Raw genomic sequence first — 23,208 nt, forward strand, 5'->3', positions numbered from 1 at the left:
TCGTCGAAAATCTGCACGCACTTCTGCCAGTGTCTTATCTGTGTGGTTTCTTTTTATCATGCACCCAAGAACTTGCAATAACACGTTCTTCAATACTGTAACTGGAAATATCAGCCATCTGAAACAATGGAAAACTTTACATTAGCATTTATAAAGGGGTAACGGGAAAACTTACATTAGCATTTATCAAGGGCTAACGAAAAAACTTACATTAGCATTTATCAAGGGGTAACGGGAAAACTTACATTAGCACTTATCAAGGGGTAACGGGAAAACTTACATTAGCATTTATCAAGGGGTAACGGGAAAACTTACATTAGCATTTATCAAGGGGTAACGGGAAAACTTACATTAGCATTTATCAAGGGGTAACGAAATTTTGTGGCCACCCTAGTAAAACTATAAAACTAGTCTAGTACGAAATAAAACTATAATAGTCCCATACATGTTTCAACTAAAAGACTACCAGTCCTCCGCAACTTTGTTGGTCATAACGGCAGGGAACTGATATTTTATTGTAGTTTTTAACTCTCTTTTCATTAAATAAAATGGTTAAGTTCTCTTTTGAAATGTTTCTACTCGCCTGGTTTATTCCTTATATTTTAGCTTCATAATAGATTTTTGGATACATTTTCAAGAATATTTCTTACTTGATTAACGTTAATTGTTGTGTGTAATAATGTTTTATAATCACTGGAATTAATATTACTTCGTAACTATAGAAAAGTTATAGAACAAGTAGTGATCAGTAGGAATTGAATCCTAGTATTAACATCTAGATCGAACAAGGTAATAAACATCGAACAATCAAGCGTAGCTTATAACACTGTATCTGTAGTACTGTCTATTCTTAGGTAATAAACATCGAACAATCAAGCGTAGCTTATAACACTGTATCTGTAGTACTGTCTATTCTTAGGTAATAAACATCGAACAATCAAGCGTAGCTTATAACATTGTATCTGTAGTACTGTCTATTCTTAGGTAATAAACAGCGAGCAATCAAGCGTAGCTTATAACATTCTATCCGTAGTACTATATTTTCTTACGTAATAAACATCGAACAATCAAGCGTAGTTTATAATATTCTATCTGTAGTACCATTTATTCTAAAATAATAAACATCGAGCAATCAAGCATAATTTATAACATCGTATCAATAGTACTGTATATTCTTAGGTAATAAATATCGAGCAATCAAGCTAGCTTATAACATTCTTCTGTAGTACTCTGTATTCTTATACACGTCTTGCTTTACCATTATCCACGATATTGTGTTTTAAAAAAATCATGATGGTATGCATAATTGAAGCTCTCACTTATATACGTATTTCATTACAGCTCCCTCTTCCAAAGAAAAGGAAATTTCAAAAGTAGAGTAACAGGAATTAAAATTGAATTTGTGATTATTAAGGCCCGGATTTTTATGTTTTTACATATTTTTTCCTTTGTATGTACGCTGGTGAAAATATGAAATGTTCGCAAATTACGAAGTAAGGAGCCATATAAACCAAAATCACGTTACATATTTTTACATATTTTGAAGTCTGTTACATATTTTCCGTCTACTGTACATATTTTTAAATAAATTCAGTTTTCTGGCTCCTTTGTGCTAATTTTCTTTAAATAATACGCAAATAAAAGTAGGCTTATATATGTAATAATAACTCAAAAAGTACTTTATTTAAATATCTGTATTTTTTTCTCTCACTTTGTTCAACCGATTTGCATTGAGGAAAAGCTGGGTTAAACCAAATCGTACACTCTACAATATGAAAAAAAAAACGTCGTCAGTTACCGCTTCCAATTCTCAAAAAAATCTGTTTTCTTATATATAAATAAAGAAAACAATATAAGGATTTTTGTGCTTATCGCCTTTGCAAGCAGACGCCACTCGGATGTGTGCTGACAAAACAAACTAAAACGCATACAGTTGGCTGGCTTTCTCACCTTTTTTTGTATATACAACCTCTACGGAAATACAAGAAACTCAATATTGTGCAGGGAGAAACCGGTGCGAAAATTGCCCGAAAGTTCCAGTCAGTTTTGAAGAGGAATCCAGGATACCTAACATTGAGGACTCCATGCAGGATATTGGATGGAAAAGAAACGGAGGCACCTGAGGAAATCAGTCCTGGAAAATGTCATTTGCTGAAGTTCGCGCCTGTCACTTCCTGCGACGTGGAGAGGCCTTTCTTAGCCTATAAAAGGATCCTGACTGACCAACGACTCTTTTTAGCTCCTGAACAATTGGAAAAGTATGTAGTGGTTCATTGAGCATCAGCAAAGTAAGCGCTTTTTTTTCTAAGATTTTTTTTTCATCATATACAATAATGTGGTTTTCATTTTTTCAGAGACAATTTCATTTGTTACTAGTAAAAGCTTGAAGTATCTGTGGCAAGTTAGAGATTTTTTCGAATACCATCATATAAAATACTTAGTGGTTCATTGTGCGCTCCGAAAGTAAGCGCTCGTTATTTTAAAAATTTTTTTCTCTTTTGATATTCAATAATGTAATTTTCATTTCTCCACGAGACAATTTTATTTGTTCTTAGTGAAAATTTGAACGTATCAGTGACAAGTTAGTGACAAAGTTTTTCCATTGCGTAAAATTATTTAGTGGTTCATTGTTCGTCCCAAAAGTAAGTGCCTTTTGTTTAAATAAATATTTTTTGTGTTTATATGTTCAATAATGTGATTTTTAATTTCTTTATACATATTTTCATTTGTTTCTTCTGAAAATTTGTACGTATCTGTAGGAAGTTATTTACACTTGTTAAGCTTTTATTACATAAATATGTTACAGTATATTAATTAGCTAAGAAAATAGCACAGACACAAAATAAACACGAAAAAATATTTTCACATATTTTCATATTTTAAACATATTTCTTACATATTTCATTGATTTTTGCTACATATTTATGCACATATTTCGGTACTTTGGACTACATAAAAATCCGGGCCTTAGTGATTATTGACTTCCAATTTAAGAAATACTAGTTGTTGTACCCGATCGTTCCGCCCACTGTACCCTACAGATAATTAAAAGCCCTAATTGTTGACGTTTAACAAATATATTTTGTTTTATTTATTTATTTTTAGTTTGCTTCTTTGGTTTATACATATATAGTTTTTAGTTTATATATATATTGTTAACGTTTAACAATTTTATTTTACTTATTTATTTTAGTTCACTATTTCTTTAGTATATATTTTATATTTAGTTTAGTTTAATACATTTATTTTTATATTTAATTTAATTTAATATTTTTAGTTTATTTTTATTTTAATATATTTTTAGTTTAGTTTAATACTTAGTTTATTTTTTTATATTTAGTTTTACTCATTTTATTATAATATATTTAGTTTATTTCATAAATTTATTTTAGTTTACTATATTATTTTATTTATTTCTTTAATTAAAAGCTCTTATTGATGACGTTTAACAAATTTATTTTATTTTATTTTATGTATTTTTAGTTTGCCCACAAACTAACATGAACTTACATACGCGCTGAACACTTAATATAAATACGTCCCTTGTGTTAATAAACACCAAAGCACGTTAATATTCTGTGTAATGAATATTCATTTTGAAATAATTAAATTGAAACAGCTTAAGTTGCAACAAAATCGTTAGAATAGTTCACCTGCATGCCGGCATATACTATTGGCGTCATGTAGGCAGATAGCGCAGACAGAGTCATCTATTAGCATAATTGTGTACTATTAGAAATTAGTATGACACATGTTTGCCGTTTATAAATAGGATACTTGGACATTCAATTTTTGGTCTCTGTGAACATTGGAAATAAGAAAAGAAGAGGACGTAAAGATAATTAAAAACAAAAAAGGAAACATCCATTTAAAAGTATTTCAAAAGAAATTTTATTTGAAGAGATTACACATAAATGTCATTGTAATCAGATAGGCGTAAATAAATCCTTATTGAACTAATAAATCAGAGTAATCCTACGGATATAAAATCAAAACCCCATCTCTGCTACTTATATAAGACTACAGATATTTAACATGTTATTTTGGATTACTTTCTTTTCTTTCCAATGAAGATAGAAGGTATAGTAGAAAGAGAAAGGAAACTCAATTTACCTTAAGTGATCTCTTAGTAGCGACAAAACATTTGTGATGACTGTGATAATAATGATCTTTTGTACTCCTTTCACAAATTTTTCACTGATTTCGGAAGAATATATTATCTGCATCCTTAAATTCATTACCTCCTTTTACTTTAATTGTATATGCATTATATTGTAATATCTCGCATACACACTCGACACGTGCTCCTATTAGAAACATGAACCATGTGCTTCTTACTACGGAGTACTAAAGCTGCTGAAGACGGTGACAACAACGACACTATTGGTCATGTGACAAGTTAGGAACAACAACATCGCCGCCTCACCTGCAGCACCTATTTAACCGAAAGGCATTCAACAACAGCCTTCAGTTTCAACTGGTCAAATCAACATTCTTGGCTTGCAGTGGAGCTTTGGAAGTACCTCACGTAACCAAAGCCTCTAGCTTGAAGTGGAGATTCTGGATTTACTTTTCCTCCTGGCTCGCAATGGAGCCTTGCAGAAACCTTTACCTCTCTCTCTCTCTCTCTCTGTTTGCAGTAGAGCATTGAGTGTCCTACCCCTCCTCACGTAGCTTACATAGTAAGGATTCCTTCCAGAGACCGTCAGATCGAAGGGATATCTACTTTTATTCAATGTATTATAGTAGAATTTTGTAGTAAAACCTGGTAGTGGCAGAAAACGAATATAAGTTGCTCTACATATGCTCTACCAACATCTACACAAGCGGAACTTTACATTATTTTATTATGTATTTATAGATTATTAAGCATTTTTATATATATTGTTTTAAATACTACAACAATAATATCTATGTATTTCAGATTGGAATTGTGGGAAGAACTGGAGCAGGTAAATCTTCTTTAATCATTGCGTTATTTAGATTGGCAGAAATCGATGGCTCAATCTATATCGACAAGATAGATACACAGCAATTAGGACTTCATGACCTACGTAGTAAAATTTCGATTATACCTCAGGATCCAGTGTTATTTTCTGGAACGTTGAGGGAAAATCTGGACCCTTTCGACGAGTTTCCAGATTTTACATTATGGAAAGCTCTGGAAGATGTAAGTAATTTACTTGGTACTACGTCATAGTAATTCATTATGTTATTTAAACTATTAGATAAATTCTAAAGTAATATTTTCTGGTATTTCTTTATTGTAAATTCCCGATCTAAAAATATTAAACTTATAAGTTATTTTGAATCAGTATAAAACTCTATAGAATTTATTTGTAAAATTTTCCCTCTCTGCTGTAAAACCGTACATAAGGTATACTTATTCCATCAACTAAGAAATTTGCTATTAAATAGAAATACTTGAATATATGATATATATACGACACTTGAGTATATGATGTATACGGCAATAACATAATCGAACTAGAATCGTAAACATAGAAAACATTTCAACTTTCAAAAGCAAAACAAATCAAACAGTTTATTATTCTTATCCAATCAGAACTCTCATTGTAAAGAAAATAATAAATAAATAATGAATTAATTAAACATAGAGGTATTCGAGTTAATTTTCTTATTTCCTTCACTTATAAATTTGACTACTTTGGCCATTTTCTATGTTTACAAATGTGACTTATTTTTTTGGATTTGCTGTTATCGTTGAATGTGATCTCTTAAAAGTGTCATCAGTATCATTTGGAATCTCACTTACAAACAAGTGCCATAGGAAAATATAAAGTATGACTTACTTTTCTTTTTCTTCTACTTCTTGCGAATGAGTTACTGACAAACATGGGTACAGTTTTGTAGCAATTCGCCTTAAAGGCATGTTCCTTTTCTTTTTTCTTCTCAAATCTTTTTCTTATGCATTTCAAAACCATTTCGAGTGAATCAGAATTAATTAAATACCATGTCCTGTTTATAGCGTTCTTCAAAATTTAAGTTTTTTTAGCTTAAAATTCACTAAGAAACCAGTTTCTGACGATTTTTTTTTTAAAGTACAAGATTCAACTTTTCCATGAGAAGTAGTAATTTATGTTACTGTTGTAAATGAAATGAAATCTTTCAGTTTAACGTCCCATGATTTTGTCCTTTAGGCTAAGGGAGACGGATGATTGAGGCAAGCGAATGATGATGAAAGAATTAGTAGAATGAGAATGTGGGAGAAAAGGGAGTAAGAGAGGAAACCCACGGTACTGATATAAAGTATTAAACTCCAATGAATTAAAATATTTCATCGAACGAAAAGTAATGTAATTAACTGTAGCACAGGAATAATCCAGTCACTACCCAGCACAAACAAGAAATAACAACATATTTTTCAAGGAACTAAAGATACCTCTGCTGGATAAGCATTTTACAGTGTAACAAAATACCTAAACAATAATGCCCCAACTTAGTACCTAAAAGTCGTCATGCAATATAAAGCAGAACACATTTTTCCATATATGAAGCAACTGACTGACTCCTTCAGATATCAGTATATTTTAATTGAAGTAAGTAAATGGCCAATACTAAATGAGAAAAAGCATGGAGAGTCTTAAATCGTACTGAAACAACTTAATATTTTATTTTGTAACTAACGTAATATGCATATATAGTCACCCAGAAAAGGAGTTGAGGTGGCTTTGTAGTAGATCGCTCAACTCTGATCCTTGGGGGTCCCTGATTCGATCCCAGCCCGCATCAAGTGAACTTTATGGTGGGTAAACACCATGTGCATGGGTTTTCTCGGGGTTCTACAATTTCCTCCGACTTTCTTTATACCACCATTATCATCCATTTAATTATCACCATCTCCCTTAGCCTTAGTGGGGGATATTAAACTTCAAAAGAAAGTAATCCAGAATAACACGCTAAATATCCTGTAGTTTCATGTAAGTAGCAAAAATGGGGTTCTGATTTATATCTGTAGGATTTCTCTTATTTATTTTGTTAGTTAGGATTTCTTCACGTCTTTCTAATTGCAATGACATTTATATGTATCTCTTTAAAGGTTCATTTGAAAGACGTAATCGACGATACTGCTGGTGGCCTTATGTCATCCGTGTCAGAAGGAGGACGTAATTTCAGCGTTGGACAACGTCAGCTGGTGTGTTTAGCTCGAGCGATTCTTCGGAAAAACAAAATATTATTGCTTGATGAAGCAACTGCAAATGTTGATCCAAAGTAAGTAGATTTTAATAACATTCAAAAAGTGATTGACTGGACCGAGATTCGAACTGGGGATCTCCAGTTTCTTTTTCCAGAATAGGCTCCCACTCATGTAGTCGGTCCTCTCTCCATTCAAGCCATGTGATCCGATCGGTGTGGTTCAAGCCATACGATATATGGTGGAGAGCAATAACTACAGGAGGGTGTTTGGGTGTTTTGGGAAGTGGACAACGTGGTATACATGTTAACACATTATCACGGTATGCCGGATATCCCGGGTTCGAGTTCCGGTCCAGTCAATCACATTTTCACTCACTTTATGTTATTGAATTTGCATCTACAGAGGATTTGGTGTGTAAAAATAAGTTTAAATCGGCTGTTTCTTCCTTTCGTTAATATAAGTAGATTTTACTCTGTAATGCTTTCGTTAAAACATGTATTGAATAAATACAATCTCGGGGGTAGTTGAAAAAATAAAGATTGAAAGTTAGGCATTGCAATGTTTGCGCGTGGCTGACTGATTAAGGCGTGTGTCTTAGTGTGTACTGTTCCGATTCGATTTCCAGCGCTGCATCAACTTCACGAGACAATGATGAACTTCTTTATTTAAGAAATAACCAACTCGATTTATAAAACCAGCCAGGGAGTTCACTTGAAACACTGTAAAGGTCATATGTGTACTACACAAATTAAGTCACACTTGAATTACACTGAAGGTCCTAATACTCCTAAAGTTACTGCCTAGAAATGACAACGGATCTGACGCAATGAAATAACATCAAAAAATGAATCGAATATAGACACTGAATAATACAATATTAATTATTTTTATTCTTTCTCTTCATAAAAACAAGGACAGATGCTTTAATCCAAGTTGCAATAAGAAATAACTTTGCTGACTGTACAGTTCTCACCATCGCCCATCGTCTGCATACTGTTATGGATTCTGATAGAGTGTTGGTTATGGATTCTGGAAGGATGGTGGTAAGTTTTTTCATCAAGTATTTTCCTTTTCATTTAAACAAGAAACATTATTTTATCCAGATATCTATAAGAAGTATTTTCACTGACTCCACAGGGCTTACTTTAGCCCATAACCTTAGTATTTTAGCTATGGAATTTATTGAATATAAGCAAGTTTACAGGCTATTGATTACTGATATTATATTATTGAATTTTTAGTCCTTTAAGAGAATACAGTAGGAAGTCGATAATCCGAACCAATTGGGACCACAGGTAGTTCGGATTTTCAAATTGTTCGGATTTTCGAAAATGGCCAAGAAAATGCTATTTAGGCGTAAATGTACTGTACACTATGCTCTTTTATCGATACAGTATTATACAGTACATAGAGTAATTACAGTAACGTACGTAAGGCTACTTACATTTAATATTTCTGAAGAACCTGCTCTTACACTAAGTTACACTGTTCTTCTAACTCACACTTGAAACTTAACTTGTATAGGCCTATGGGAAAATAAAAATAAAAATATGTATGAGAAACAATTACATATGAATGAGCTTTTGTAAAAATACTGACTTCGCACAATGCTGACGGACAACCCTATTGTTTTCTCATCGCCAGCGATAAGACAAAATGTAAAAAGCTTCTAGGGTCCGCATTCAAATTTTTGACGTTCGGATTATTGACGTCCTACTGTATTTTTGTCAGAGAAGTTGTGTTTGATTTAGAAATATATATATAATGCATGATGACAATATCTGAAAGATTTTAAAACACTGTCATGTTTTGTTTGACACGTTGGTATGATTTCCTCCGTTGGGTCGATGTAAACGGCGTGTTATAATGGTAAGTTTGAGAGTGATTTATATTTTATTTATATCGAAATAAAATTTTAAATAAGTAGCGCTTTAGTGTATGAACTTAATATTTAAAACTGTTTTATATATATATATATATATATATATATATATATATATATATATATATATATATATATATATATATATATATATATATATATATATATATATTAATCTTGATCTCTTGATCTGTAATTTTCTATTTCTTAAAACAAAATCACATCGTTCCAAAAATAAACACCATTTTGATTATACGATTCCTTTGAAGCTTCTGAATCAGTCCTTGGAGTTGCTAACCTCACAGAACAAAATTATCTATTTTTGTCTTTAAAATAATCGTATATTACAAAAAATTATCGGATATTCCTCATGCACATGGTAATAGTACAAACAAGTATAATACTGCTAATAATAGCAATAATATATAATAAACTTATCTAATAATCTTCAGTTTCGAACCACAAATCGACGTCACTGTCCTCACCAGTTTTTTAAATCGTTGTTAACACTACTCTGAACAACGTTTCCATTCGTTCGTAAACGTAATTGATTTTAAAGAATAAATGAAGGGTTGCCATTTGCTAATTTTCAAAGCTTATTGATTTATTTTAGAGGCCTGGGATGGATTAAAACCTCAGTGTCTGTTTTATAATTATTTAATTCACATGTACAATTTATTTGTACATTCAAAAACTCCAAAAAAAGTTGTTCTAACATTATCGTATATTCATCTATTATCATAAGGACATTTTCGTATATAGCATTAAAGCTTAAATGATCGTAAATCATAATTTAATGATTAAGACTTAAATTATCGTAAATCATAAATCATAATTATCGTAAAAAATATCGTAAATCGTAAATCATACTTAATAAATTATCATATGGTTGGCAAGCCTGCTTCGAGTTGACATTGTTAAAAGATAATATCAGAAAGAGTAAATAACCATGTTGGGAGTTTGTACTGATACTTAACACAACAATGACCTTCTACGAAAATTTTCATAAAAGATGTTTCATTTTCATAAGTGTTTCGTTGAGGTTTTAAAATTAATTTTTTTCTTTCATTGAAATTAATTAATAAGGAATGAGTTCACATAGATTATTATTATTATTATTATTATTATTATTATTATTATTATTATTATTATTATTATTATTATTATTATTATTATTATTATTACAATAACTTAAGTAAACGTTTTCCGATTATCTTGAAATATCACGTAATTCTTTTCAAGTTGAAGGTCTATCCTTATCGCCTTGTACTGAAATTAGCATAAGCTATGTGAGTGACTTCAGGTCTTTAACTTATAAATGAAAACTCTTCGCTCATTAACAATACACAGTGCCACTAGTGGAAAATATGTTCAAATAATAATTATTTATATTTTCTATGTTAAAACATGTAAATTCTTTCTTAAGTAATAATTCGGACGTTTACATGAATTTATATTAGAACTCTTTCAATAATCAATAGTTTCTTTTGGGGCTACGGTGGCTCAGTGGTAGAGCGTTCACTTAGCTCGCGCCAAGTAAGCTTTGTGGTGAACAAACACCGTGCTCGTAGGTATTCTCAGCTTTCTCCCGTTTCCTCCCACTTTCTTCATTCCACTGTTTTACTCATTTCCCATCATCACCGTCTTCTTTAGCCTAGCCGGCATAAACGTGGGACGTAAAACTTAAAGATTTCATTTCATTTCAATAGTTTCTCTCTATATGAGGAATGCAGAGACCATATAGATGTAATCGGCATTTTTTTTTTAAAAAAAGGTACAAATTTTTTCATAGAAAAATATTATTTCTATATTTGATAAGCATGAAAGAACAATTAGCGGTCACAATCAAACTAACTAAGGTAAGAAAGGGAAAATAATCATGTGCATTAATCTACTGCAAGGCAATACTGATATGCCCGTAGAATGTTATAGTGATAGTAACATAATCGCTGATTTATCGGTTTTCAATTTTGTTTCACACTCTATCGGGAATGTTGACAATTCGGCAGCATATAATTTTGTTTCTTGGCTCGTGCCAGCAATAGACGTTTTACAGAGGTAATTCCTACAGAAAATGACAAAGCATTCATGTATATTTTATTATCTTAAACGTTTCTCAAGGGAGTCTTTGAAATTACAAATTACTGTGTTGTGTGGAGGACATCATGTTAATAGCTTAGATTATGATTACAAGTTGAATTAAATTTTCTTAAACTGCTAGGGGCGTTGATTTAAATCTGTGATGAGCGTAGTTTTTCCATTTTTGCCAAAGTGTTTCTGCGATGATGAACCTTTAGAATGATACTTCAAAAGATATGGAGCTAAAACGTCTCCAATAGTATAGTGTCTTCTTTACTCGATGTAACCTGTATTAAATCTTCATTACGAATATCCCTTGTAAATGTGTCCTCTGTTGTTTTGTTTGATTAGAAAACGATGGCTCTTGCGATCAATGAACGAGGAAATACTAGGCTAGGAAGAAGGGAATGCATGAAAGCAGGAAGGGAAATTAGTGTTATGTGTATTAGTAGCTTTTACAATGAGGATTTACATAATTATTTAATCTGATTGTGAATGTACAACATGTCTCGATTGAATTGAAGATTTCAATAATTTTAATAAAATTTACTTGTAGAATGAAAATAAGCTGACTAAATAATTATAATTAAATTTTACAAATTATGTCAGAAGTGCACAAAACTATGGGTCACTTCACATTACTTTATGTTCATGGATATTTAAAGATTATAATTTTCGAACAGTTTGCTTTGACTTAACGAAAAATGAACGTTACAACCATTTTGACATTATAGTTTTTATTTGGTATGAAATGTAATTGTAATGTATCCAACTAGTTAAAGATAAGTAACTGTTTCTCGAAATAATATGAAAATAGCAGCTGACCACAGATCTCAAAGTGAAAATATGTTTAGGAAAGAGAGGGGATAGGGTAGTGTAGCCAGAAACTCAGATTTCCTTGTCAGTCCAGTCTCGTTTCTCGTTTTTTGAATTCACACCTATAAAATATACGGTGTAATGAAAAATCAGTTGATTTCTTTACTTCTATCTTTATTTTTCATGAATAAGTAACGTAATTATTATCTAATATAATCATTTATGAAATTACGTTATTATTGTTAATTATGCAAACATAAACAGCATGCCCTTTTCTAAGAATAGATCGATATTAACTAACTTTAGTAAAAATATATTTGAAGGAATGGATAAATGTAAAAGAGTAGATACTATCTACTTTGACTTTAGTAAGGCTCTTGATAAAATTAATCATGATAGATTGCTGGAAAAGCTATCAAAATTTGGGCAGAATATAACATTTTTAAGGTTAATTGCATCTTACCTTAGTTAAAGAAAACAATATGTAGTGTTCAGGCAAACTTAATCATATTTTCATAACATGAATTTAGGAGTTCCACAGGGATCAAATTTTGGTCCTTTTTTTTAGTTATTCGAATTGTATATTATGTACGGATGATTATAAGTTATACAAAGAAGTGTCAACTGACATTGATAATCAAAGGTTACAGATGAGTATAGATTCTGTATTTCAATGAAGTGTAGAAAATTTATTGAATTTAAATCAAAACATGTGTAAATGATATATATACAACATCATATATGAAAATATCGTTTGTGTTGTTCTTACTTCTGTCGTAAAATGAGTAAGTTGAAATTGTTGTAACGTAATGACTGCCTGGCTCACTTTTCTGTGATTTTCTTTATTTTTCTATTCTTTTCTTTTTTTTTTATTTTGTATAACATGAAATTATGTTTTTTAGTTTATGTAAGACTTCTGTAATTAGGGATTTATCCCTGTTGAAATTCCAAGATTAATTAATTAATTAATTAATGAAAAATGTACACATTAATGTTAAACTCATAGTGATATTTATTAGATATTAAATGATATTAGATTATATTATTATATTAGATTATATTATTATATTAGATTATATTATTAGATATTAAATTATATTTATTGGATATTATGTAGTTAATGCTTATTTTAATGAAGTGTAAAGTTGTCAATAATTTGATGTTCTTTTCGTTGAAGGAATTTGATCATCCATTCAATCTTCTTAAAAATAAAAATGGTTATTTTTACAAGATGGTACAACAGACAGGTAGCGCCACTGCAACTCAATTACACAAAATGGCGGAGGCGGTAAGTATCAACAAAAGAGATCATTCTGTAAAATAAGTGTAAAAGATTTATACAGGTAATTCAGGAAGAATGTCACATAATTTGTGAGGTGATTCTACATGTGAAAATAAACCGAAAAATCCTATTAACATGTGTCTGATTTTCGGTCGTTACGGAACTGGAACGAATTGAAGACCCCCACACATCCATGAATGATTATGAAGACAAGTGTTAATATTACTTACCAAAATGCTGAGTAGGCGCATGGTGGGACTGATGACTGATCTATCCTACAACAGGCGTTGAAAAATTCCCCCACCCATCTCAATGCACTTGTCAACGTGTTGGAGGGTGTTCTGTGTTGCACATCGAACATCATCTCGGCGGGCTTTAGTGAGGGCAACAGCGTCGGTGATGAGAGGGACAAGTTCTTCACATGTATCCACCTTCGTAGCGTACACATCACCTTTTAACCAGCCCCATAAATAGAAATCTAATGGGGTTAGTTCGTGTGATCTGGGAGACCAATTAATGGGTCCGCCACGGCCAATCCACCGTTGAGGAAATGTGTTATTTTAGATATTGGGATACTTGTCTGGTAGAGTGAATCGGTGCTCCATCATGCCTCGGTGCGAAGTCAAAATGCTGTCATCTGTTGGAGAACACCCACACCTCTTGTAGGATGAATTAGTCATCTATCCCATCATTATTCTGTCTACCACAGCGCCTACATAGCATTTTGGTAAGTGATATTCATACTTGTCTTCATAATCATTCATGGATGTGTATAGTCTTGAACCCGCTCCAGTTCCGTAACGATTGAAAATCGGACACATGTTCATACGATTTTTTTGGTTTATTTTCACATGTAGAATCATCTCACATGTGACATTCCTCCTGAATCACCCTCAATCATCCTTGAAACAAGTTATTATAATCAAATACCACCACCTGCAACAAAACTGTTATAGTATAGTAAAATCTTTACGTTTTGATGGTGTTTGTAATAACACTAAAACAATTATCTACATTGCACCTGTGTTGCCCAAACTATAGGTCTTACGCCTTCCTATCGTGGGTTACATACTTGTATTTTCAACTGAAACGTTTCTAAAATTTGGGGAACATATTTCCTAGTGTTGAGAACTAAAGCAGTTCAAGACCATCGAAATTTTTAATGAAAGTATTTAAATATTTATGGAAAAATAAGTCTTATCATTTATTATGATTATACAATTCGTTACTATTTCAAATTAGCACATGATAATGGTAAAATACGAACCGCGTTCAAGAAGTAACCTCCGATTGGACACTATGCGTGAAGTACTAGGCGCAGTGCTACCATCTTTGTACAGACGTGCGCGGTACACCAGTCTGCATCCAGCTATGGTAGAGAGAAGATTGCCTGATCATCAGCGACACGATTTTGTGGTAAATAAGAATTCGTAATTTCGTTATAAAAATATACATAAAGCGGGATAAAATCGGTGAATAAAAATTCAATGTAAGAACACTATTTTCCTTGGAAGTTACATTTTTTTATTTCACCTTAATGTCCACTCATCATCATGACATGAGCTCATATATGACTATATTAAACGATATTTGAGTTTTTAAAAAAATAACACTAAGCATCCTCGTTGAATAGAAGTAATATTTAAACAAAAAAATGCGAACACAGAGAAATTAATAGAAAAAAACTTTAGTGTTCAAGTTTACTTACGCAAATAACACGTAAGCATTGTTTTAATGTTTTCTGGAGTTAAATTTGTTATTTTGTCGGTAAGTCATGGTAAGAAGAGAGAGCCCTTTCCACATAAACATTCGAAACTCATATGTACATTAGTTGGAGGCACTTTCCAGAGATTTCTGAATGCTCATCTAATACCCTGCAACACTGCTTCCACACTATCCACTTCATCAGTAGATACCGTTTGGAGCTCATTTTGTAACTGCATGTAATTTTTTTAAAAAAACAATGGTGGTCTTTTTCCTCAAAAATGTGAATTTCCATCATATTGCTAGTAATTGTCAAATAATGGTAATGAATAAATGTAAGAAGTGTCGAAAAATTGTCACTTTTGCGTAAATTTCGTGGAATATCGAGACTTGTTCCAAATTTCGCTAATGCGATAGAATTTCGTGTCTAATCGCGAGCATTATATGGCCTAACAAATAATGAAAAATTATATATTTTAGGTACAAAACATTTCCATACAAACCTGATACATTTCACGTTCTCGCGTGTCACCAAAAAATCGTGTCTCTACTGATCACTAGTTCCACTTTGGTAGCGTCCCAAAATATGTGGTATAATAGAAAACAACGGCAAGTGCGAGCTGTTTTACGTTTTCTTACGGCAAAACAATATTCAACAACAGCTTTCCATCGAGAACTTTGTGCCGTGTATGGACAAAGTGTGATTAGTGATGGAGTTGTTCATGAATGGGTTCGTTCATTTAAAAGTGAACGAACAAATATTCATGATGAAGAGAGGAGTGACAGGCCATCAGTGGTCACTGATGAACTCGTTTAGAAAATTGATCGAAAAGTTCGTGAAAATCGACGTTTCACAACCACGGAGTTTTCCGATAAATTTCCACAAATTTCCAGGACTTCGTTATATGACGTAGTAACACAAAAATTAGGCTACAGGCAGTACTGTGCTCGATGATGATGAGAACCTGAAAGATGCGGTCACAGTGTGGCTGAAGGCGGGATATTATTATGCTGATGGAATTTCTAGGCTAGTGCAGAGGTACGATAAGTGCTTAAATGTTTATGGAAATTATGTTGAAAAATAGAACAAAGAAGTAGTATTCAGATGTATATAACTAATTCTTTTTATTTACTTTGGTGTTTCTTTTCTAACCAATCGGACGTTACTTTCCGAACGACCTTCGTAATAACAACATTGAATTTAAGAGCATTCATAAATAATTTCAGCAACGAAATTGAATTTTAAAAGAAATAAAAACGATTTAAAAAATTTGTGGTAAATGCAAACAAAATTTTATGTGTTAATTACACGGAAGTTAGTTGAATATACTTGCTTCTAGGCTCACAAATACAGCAACATGAACAAACATTTAAAAAAATTAATTATGGGGAAAGAGGAATAAATATCGACTACAATGTGTTATTACTATAGAACGTGCTCATAATATGATTTAATAGACAACATAATTCAAGTTAATTTTAACATATGTAAGTTACACTATCTAAGTAATATTTTACATTTGTGAGTATAGACGAAAATTTTAATACTTCTCTCAAACTATCAATATTCTGCTATTGTTGTCCCTTCCACTGCGACTGTTAATTAGTTATTGTGCTGCCAAAATGTCTTGATCCGTGGCAAAATTGCGAACTAAGGCTCACACCCACACGCCGAGCCAATAAGGGTTCAGCTTTTGCTAAGCGAGAGAAAAGGAGTGGACTTCCTTCAGCCGATAGCAGCGCTTGGAACGGAAGACTAGGTGTCAAGTCAATCTGGTATATCTATAGAAAAAAGTTTAGTAACAACAGTGTCAAGAAATTAATTATCCAACGATAAAAATTTATATCAATCGCAAACAATTTGAATGTGATTCTTTGACATGCTCATATCAATTTTAGATGTTTCGGTTCATCAGTTATTTCTTTTAGTCTAAAGGACATAGCTTCGTCGAGGTAAAACTAGGAATTAAGTTGTTGGAAAGTAGAGATTTTAGGAGGGTAAAACATATTTATTGACGTTTTCAGAGTCATACTCTAGTGTTCAGAGAATTGCCATTAATAACTAACTAACTCTATAGCCTATGGAACCCGGAGGTTCAATGCCGCGTTCACAAAAGCTCTCCACTGACTTCTATCCTTAGCCAACTGGATCCAGTTTCTACTTTGTATTTCTATTTTTGCGAGATCTGTCTTAATATTGCCCTCTCATCTACGCCTAGATCTTCCTAATGGTCGTTTTCCGATTGGATTTCCAGTTAAAACTTTGAAAGCGTTCCTACCTTCTTCCATCCTGGGTACATGACCTGCCCACTTGAGCCTCGTAGATTTGTGGCCCTAACAATGTTTGGTAAACCATATAAATTATGTAATTCCTCGTTAGGAAGTTTCCGCCATTCTCCATTCCTATTTCTCTTGGGTCCAAATATTCGTCTCAGGATCTTGTTCTCAAATACTTTCAGTCTACGTTCTTCCCTAAAAGTAAGCGACCATGTTTCGCAACCATACAGAACGACAGGCACGATTATCGTTTTATTTATTTTAACCTTCAAATTCGTCGACAGAAATTGCGACGACAAGGGATTTTTGAACTGAATAATAACACGAATTCCCTACTTTTAGTAACATTTAATTTCTTCGTGAATATGGCTTTCGTCTGTTAATATTGATCCTAGATATTTAAAAATATCCACGTTATCAAAAGTATTATTTGATAGTTTAACGCATCGATAATTTGCCGTATTACGATCCCGACGAACTTCCATGTATTTAGTTTTATCTGCATTTATTTAAAAACCCATTTCCCTGCAAGCGTTTAAAAAGACTTCTGCATTTCTTTCTATTGTTCTCCTATCATTCCCTATTAAATTTACATCATCAGCATACGAAATAACTTGGTGAATATGCTGTGCAAATTGTTACATTCAGGAAATAACACAATTGGAAGTATCCTCATTCTTAATAATAAGCGAAGTTTGTTGGTCTGCATTCGTTACTAAGTGTGGAGTTACGAAAGATATTTAAGTTACAAACGAAGGATTACAATTGAATTAGTTCTATTTAGAATCAATGAAGTATGTGTTAATGGTACTAAATCGTTCGTTTAATATTCTTCGAATAGATCTAAGGCGTACAGCTGAGTTATAAGGAATTTAGAGGATCCTTTCTGTGCTACCTTCCTTATATGCTACCTTCCTTATATGCTACCTTTCTGTGCTACCAACAATAATAATCCTGAAGTAATGTTTAACAATACAATATTTCATATACCTTATAGGAGTGCAAGAATTTAAAATATTTCATACACTTTATAGGAGTGCAAGAATTTAAAATATTTCATACAATTTATAGGAGTGCAAAAATTTAAAATATTTCATACACTTTATAGGAGTGCAAGAATTTAAAATACTTCTACCCCTTATAGGAGTGCAAAAATTTAAAATACTTCATACACCTTATAGGAGTGCAAGAATTTAAAATATTTCATACAATTTATAGGAGTGCAAGAATTTAAAATATTTCATACACTTTATAGGAGTACAAGAATTTAAAATACTTCATACCGTACACCTTATAGGAGTGGAAGAATTTAAAATACTTCTACCCCTTACAGGAGTGAAAGAATTTAAAATACTTCATACACCTTATAGGAGTGGAAGAATTTAAAATACTTCTACCCCTTATGGGAGTGCAAGAATTTAAAATACTTCATACACCTTATAGGAGTGCAAGAATTTAAAATATTTCATACAATTTATAGGAGTGCAAGAATTTAAAATATTTCATACACTTTATAGGAGTGCAAGAATTTAAAATATTTCATACAATTTATAGGAGTGCAAGAATTTAAAATATTTCATACACTTTATAGGAGTGCAAGAATTTAAAATACTTCATACCGTACACCTTAAAGGAGTGGAAGAATTTAAAATACTTCTACCCCTTATAGGAGTGGAAGAATTTAAAATACTTCATACACCTTATAGGAGTGCAAGCATTTAAAATATTTCATACACTTTATAGGAGTGCAAGAATTTAAAATATTTCATACACTTTATAGAAGTGCAAGAATTTAAAATACTTCATACCGTACACCTTATAGGAGTGGAAGAATTTAAAATACTTCTACCCCTTATAGGAGTGAAAGAATTTAAAATACTTCATACACCTTATAGGAGTGGAAGAATTTAAAATACTTCTACCCCTTATAGGAGTGCAAGAATTTAAAATACTTCATACACCTTATAGGAGTGCAAGAATTTAAAATATTTCATACAATTTATAGGAGTGCAAGAATTTAAAATATTTCATACACTTTATAGGAGTGCAAGAATTTAAAATACTTCATACCGTACATCTTATAGGAGTGGAAGAATTTAGAATACTTCTACACCTTATAGGAGTGGAAGAATTTAAAATACTTCATACACCTTATAGGAGTGCAAGAATTTAAAATATTTCATACACTTTATAGGAGTGCAAGAATTTAAAATACTTCATACCGTACACCTTAAAGGAGTGGAAGAATTTAAAATACTTCTACCCCTTATAGGAGTGGAAGAATTTAAAATACTTCATACACCTTATAGGAGTGGAAGAATTTAAAATACTTCTACCCCTTATAGGAGTGCAAGAATTTAAAATACTTCATACACCTTATAGGAGTGCAAGAATTTAAAATATTTCATACAATTTATAGGAGTGCAAGAATTTAAAATACTTCATACCGTACACCTTATAGGAGTGGAAGAATTTAAAATACTTCTGCCCCTTATAGGAGTGAAAGAATTTAAAATACTTCATACACCTTATAGGAGTGGAAGAATTTAAAATACTTCTACCCCTTATGGGAGTGCAAGAATTTAAAATACTTCATACACCTTATAGGAGTGCAAGAATTTAAAATATTTCATACAATTTATAGGAGTGCAAGAATTTAAAATATTTCATACACTTTATAGGAGTGCAAGAATTTAAAATATTTCATACAATTTATAGGAGGGCAAGAATTTAAAATATTTCATACACTTTATAGGAGTGCAAGAATTTAAAATACTTCATACCGTACACCTTAAAGGAGTGGAAGAATTTAAAATACTTCTACCCCTTATAGGAGTGGAAGAATTTAAAATACTTCATACACCTTATAGGAGTGCAAGAATTTAAAATATTTCATACACTTTATAGGAGTGCAAGAATTTTAAATATTTCATACAATTTATAGGAGTGCAAGAATTTAAAATATTTCATACACTTTATAGAAGTGCAAGAATTTAAAATACTTCATACCGTACACCTTATAGGAGTGGAAGAATTTAAAATACTTCTACCCCTTATAGGAGTGAAAGAATTTAAAATACTTCATACACCTTATAGGAGTGGAAGAATTTAAAATACTTCTACCCCTTATAGGAGTGCAAGAATTTAAAATACTTCATACACCTTATAGGAGTGCAAGAATTTAAAATATTTCATACAATTTATAGGAGTGCAAGAATTTAAAATATTTCATACACTTTATAGAAGTGCAAGAATTTAAAATACTTCATACCGTACACCTTATAGGAGTGGAAGAATTTAAAATACTTCTACCCCTTACAGGAGTGAAAGAATTTAAAATACTTCATACACCTTATAGGAGTGGAAGAATTTAAAATACTTCTACCCCTTATGGGAGTGCAAGAATTTAAAATACTTCATACACCTTATAGGAGTGCAAGAATTTAAAATATTTCATACAATTTATAGGAGTGCAAGAATTTAAAATATTTCATACACTTTATAGGAGTGCAAGAATTTAAAATATTTCATACAATTTATAGGAGTGCAAGAATTTAAAATATTTCATACACTTTATAGGAGTGCAAGAATTTAAAATACTTCATACCGTACACCTTAAAGGAGTGGAAGAATTTAAAATACTTCTACCCCTTATAGGAGTGGAAGAATTTAAAATACTTCATACACCTTATAGGAGTGCAAGAATTTAAAATATTTCATACACTTTATAGGAGTGCAAGAATTTTAAATATTTCATACAATTTATAGGAGTGCAAGAATTTAAAATATTTCATACACTTTATAGAAGTGCAAGAATTTAAAATACTTCATACCGTACACCTTATAGGAGTGGAAGAATTTAAAATACTTCATACACCTTATAGGAGTGAAAGAATTTAAAATACTTCATACACCTTATAGGAGTGGAAGAATTTAAAATACTTCATACACCTTATAGGAGTGCAAGAATTTAAAATACTTCATACACCTTATAGGAGTGCAAGAATTTAAAATATTTCATACAATTTATAGGAGTGCAAGAATTTAAAATATTTCATACACTTTATAGGAGTGCAAGAATTTAAAATACTTCATACCGTACATCTTATAGGAGTGGAAGAATTTAGAATACTTCTACACCTTATAGGAGTGGAAGAATTTAAAATACTTCATACACCTTATAGGAGTGCAAGAATTTAAAATATTTCATACACTTTATAGGAGTGCAAGAATTTAAAATATTTCATACAATTTATAGGAGTGCAAGAATTTAAAATATTTCATACACTTTATAGGAGTGCAAGAATTTAAAATACTTCATACCGTACACCTTAAAGGAGTGGAAGAATTTAAAATACTTCTACCCCTTATAGTAGTGGAAGAATTTAAAATACTTCATACACCTTATAGGAGTGCAAGAATTTAAAATATTTCATACACTTTATAGGAGTGCAAGAATTTTAAATATTTCATACAATTTATAGGAGTGCAAGAATTTAAAATATTTCATACACTTTATAGAAGTGCAAGAATTTAAAATACTTCATACCGTACACCTTATAGGAGTGGAAGAATTTTAAATACTTCTGCCCCTTATAGGAGTGGAAGAATTTAAAATACTTCATACACCTTATAGGAGTGGAAGAATTTAAAATACTTCATACACCTTATAGGAGTGGAAAAATTTAAAATACTTCCACCCCTTATAGGAGTGCAAGAATTTAAAATACTTCATACACCTTATAGGAGTGCAAGGATTTAAAATATTTCATACAATTTATAGGAGTGCAAGAATTTAAAATATTTCATACACTTTATAGGAGTACAAGAATTTAAAATACTTCATACCGTACACCTTATAGGAGTGGAAGAATTTAAAATACTTCTACCCCTTACAGGAGTGAAAGAATTTAAAATACTTCATACACCTTATAGGAGTGGAAGAATTTAAAATACTTCTACCCCTTATGGGAGTGCAAGAATTTAAAATACTTCATACACCTTATAGGAGTGCAAGAATTTAAAATATTTCATACAATTTATAGGAGTGCAAGAATTTAAAATATTTCATACACTTTATAGGAGTGCAAGAATTTAAAATACTTCATACCGTACACCTTATAGGAGTGGAAGAATTTAGAATACTTCTACACCTTATAGGAGTGGAAGAATTTAAAATACTTCATACACCTTATAGGAGTGCAAGAATTTAAAATATTTCATACACTTTATAGGAGTGCAAGAATTTAAAATACTTCATACACCTTATAGGAGTGCAAGAATTTAAAATATTTCATACACTTTATAGGAGTGCAAGAATTTAAAATATTTCATACAATTTATAGGAGTGCAAGAATTTAAAATACTTCATACCATACACCTTAAAGGAGTGGAAGAATGCAAAATATTTCTACACCTTATAGGAGTGGAAGAATTTAAAATACTTCATACATCTTATAGGAGTGCAAGAATTTAAAATACTTCATACACCTTATAGGAGTGGAAGAATTTAAAATACTTCATACACCTTATAGGAGTGCAAGAATTTAAAATATTACATACACCTTATAGGAGTGGAAGAATTTAAAATAGTTCATACACCTTATAGGAGTGCAAGAATTTAAAATGTTTCATACACCTTGTAGGAGTGGAAGAATTTAAAATACTTCATACACCTTATAGGAGTGCAAGAATTTAAAATATTTCATACACTTTATAGGAGTGCAAGAATTTAAAATACTTCATACACCTTATAGGAGTGCAAGAATTTAAAATATTCATACACTTTATAGGAGTGCAAGAATTTAAAATACTTCATACACCTTATAGGAGTGCAAGAATTTAAAATATTTCATACACTTTATAGAAGTGCAAGAATTTAAAATATTTCATACAATTTATAGGAGTGCAAGAATTTAAAATACTTCATACCGTACACCTTATAGGAGTGGAAGAATGTAAAATATTTCTACACCTTATAGGAGTGGAGGAATTTAAAATACTTCATAC

General features: G+C 31.4%; 1 protein-coding gene across 1 annotated transcript in view; it reads left to right on the plus strand.

Annotated features, from left to right (window-relative positions):
* LOC145693713 (ATP-binding cassette sub-family C member 4-like) overlaps nucleotides 1–23,208 on the plus strand; it is a gene marked incomplete in the record, with an annotated part of 113,804 nt that overhangs the window by 89,889 nt on the left and 707 nt on the right. The window contains 4 exon segments of the mRNA XM_081769998.1: nucleotides 4,925–5,170; nucleotides 7,061–7,233; nucleotides 8,073–8,202; nucleotides 13,114–13,224. Of these exon segments, the coding sequence (XP_081626124.1) occupies nucleotides 4,925–5,170; nucleotides 7,061–7,233; nucleotides 8,073–8,202; nucleotides 13,114–13,224 (660 nt within the window).

This window comes from Thermobia domestica, chromosome 8 (genome assembly GCF_964235325.1).
Source record: "Thermobia domestica chromosome 8, izTheDome1.hap1.1, whole genome shotgun sequence".
Lineage (NCBI taxonomy): Eukaryota > Metazoa > Arthropoda > Insecta > Zygentoma > Lepismatidae > Thermobia > Thermobia domestica.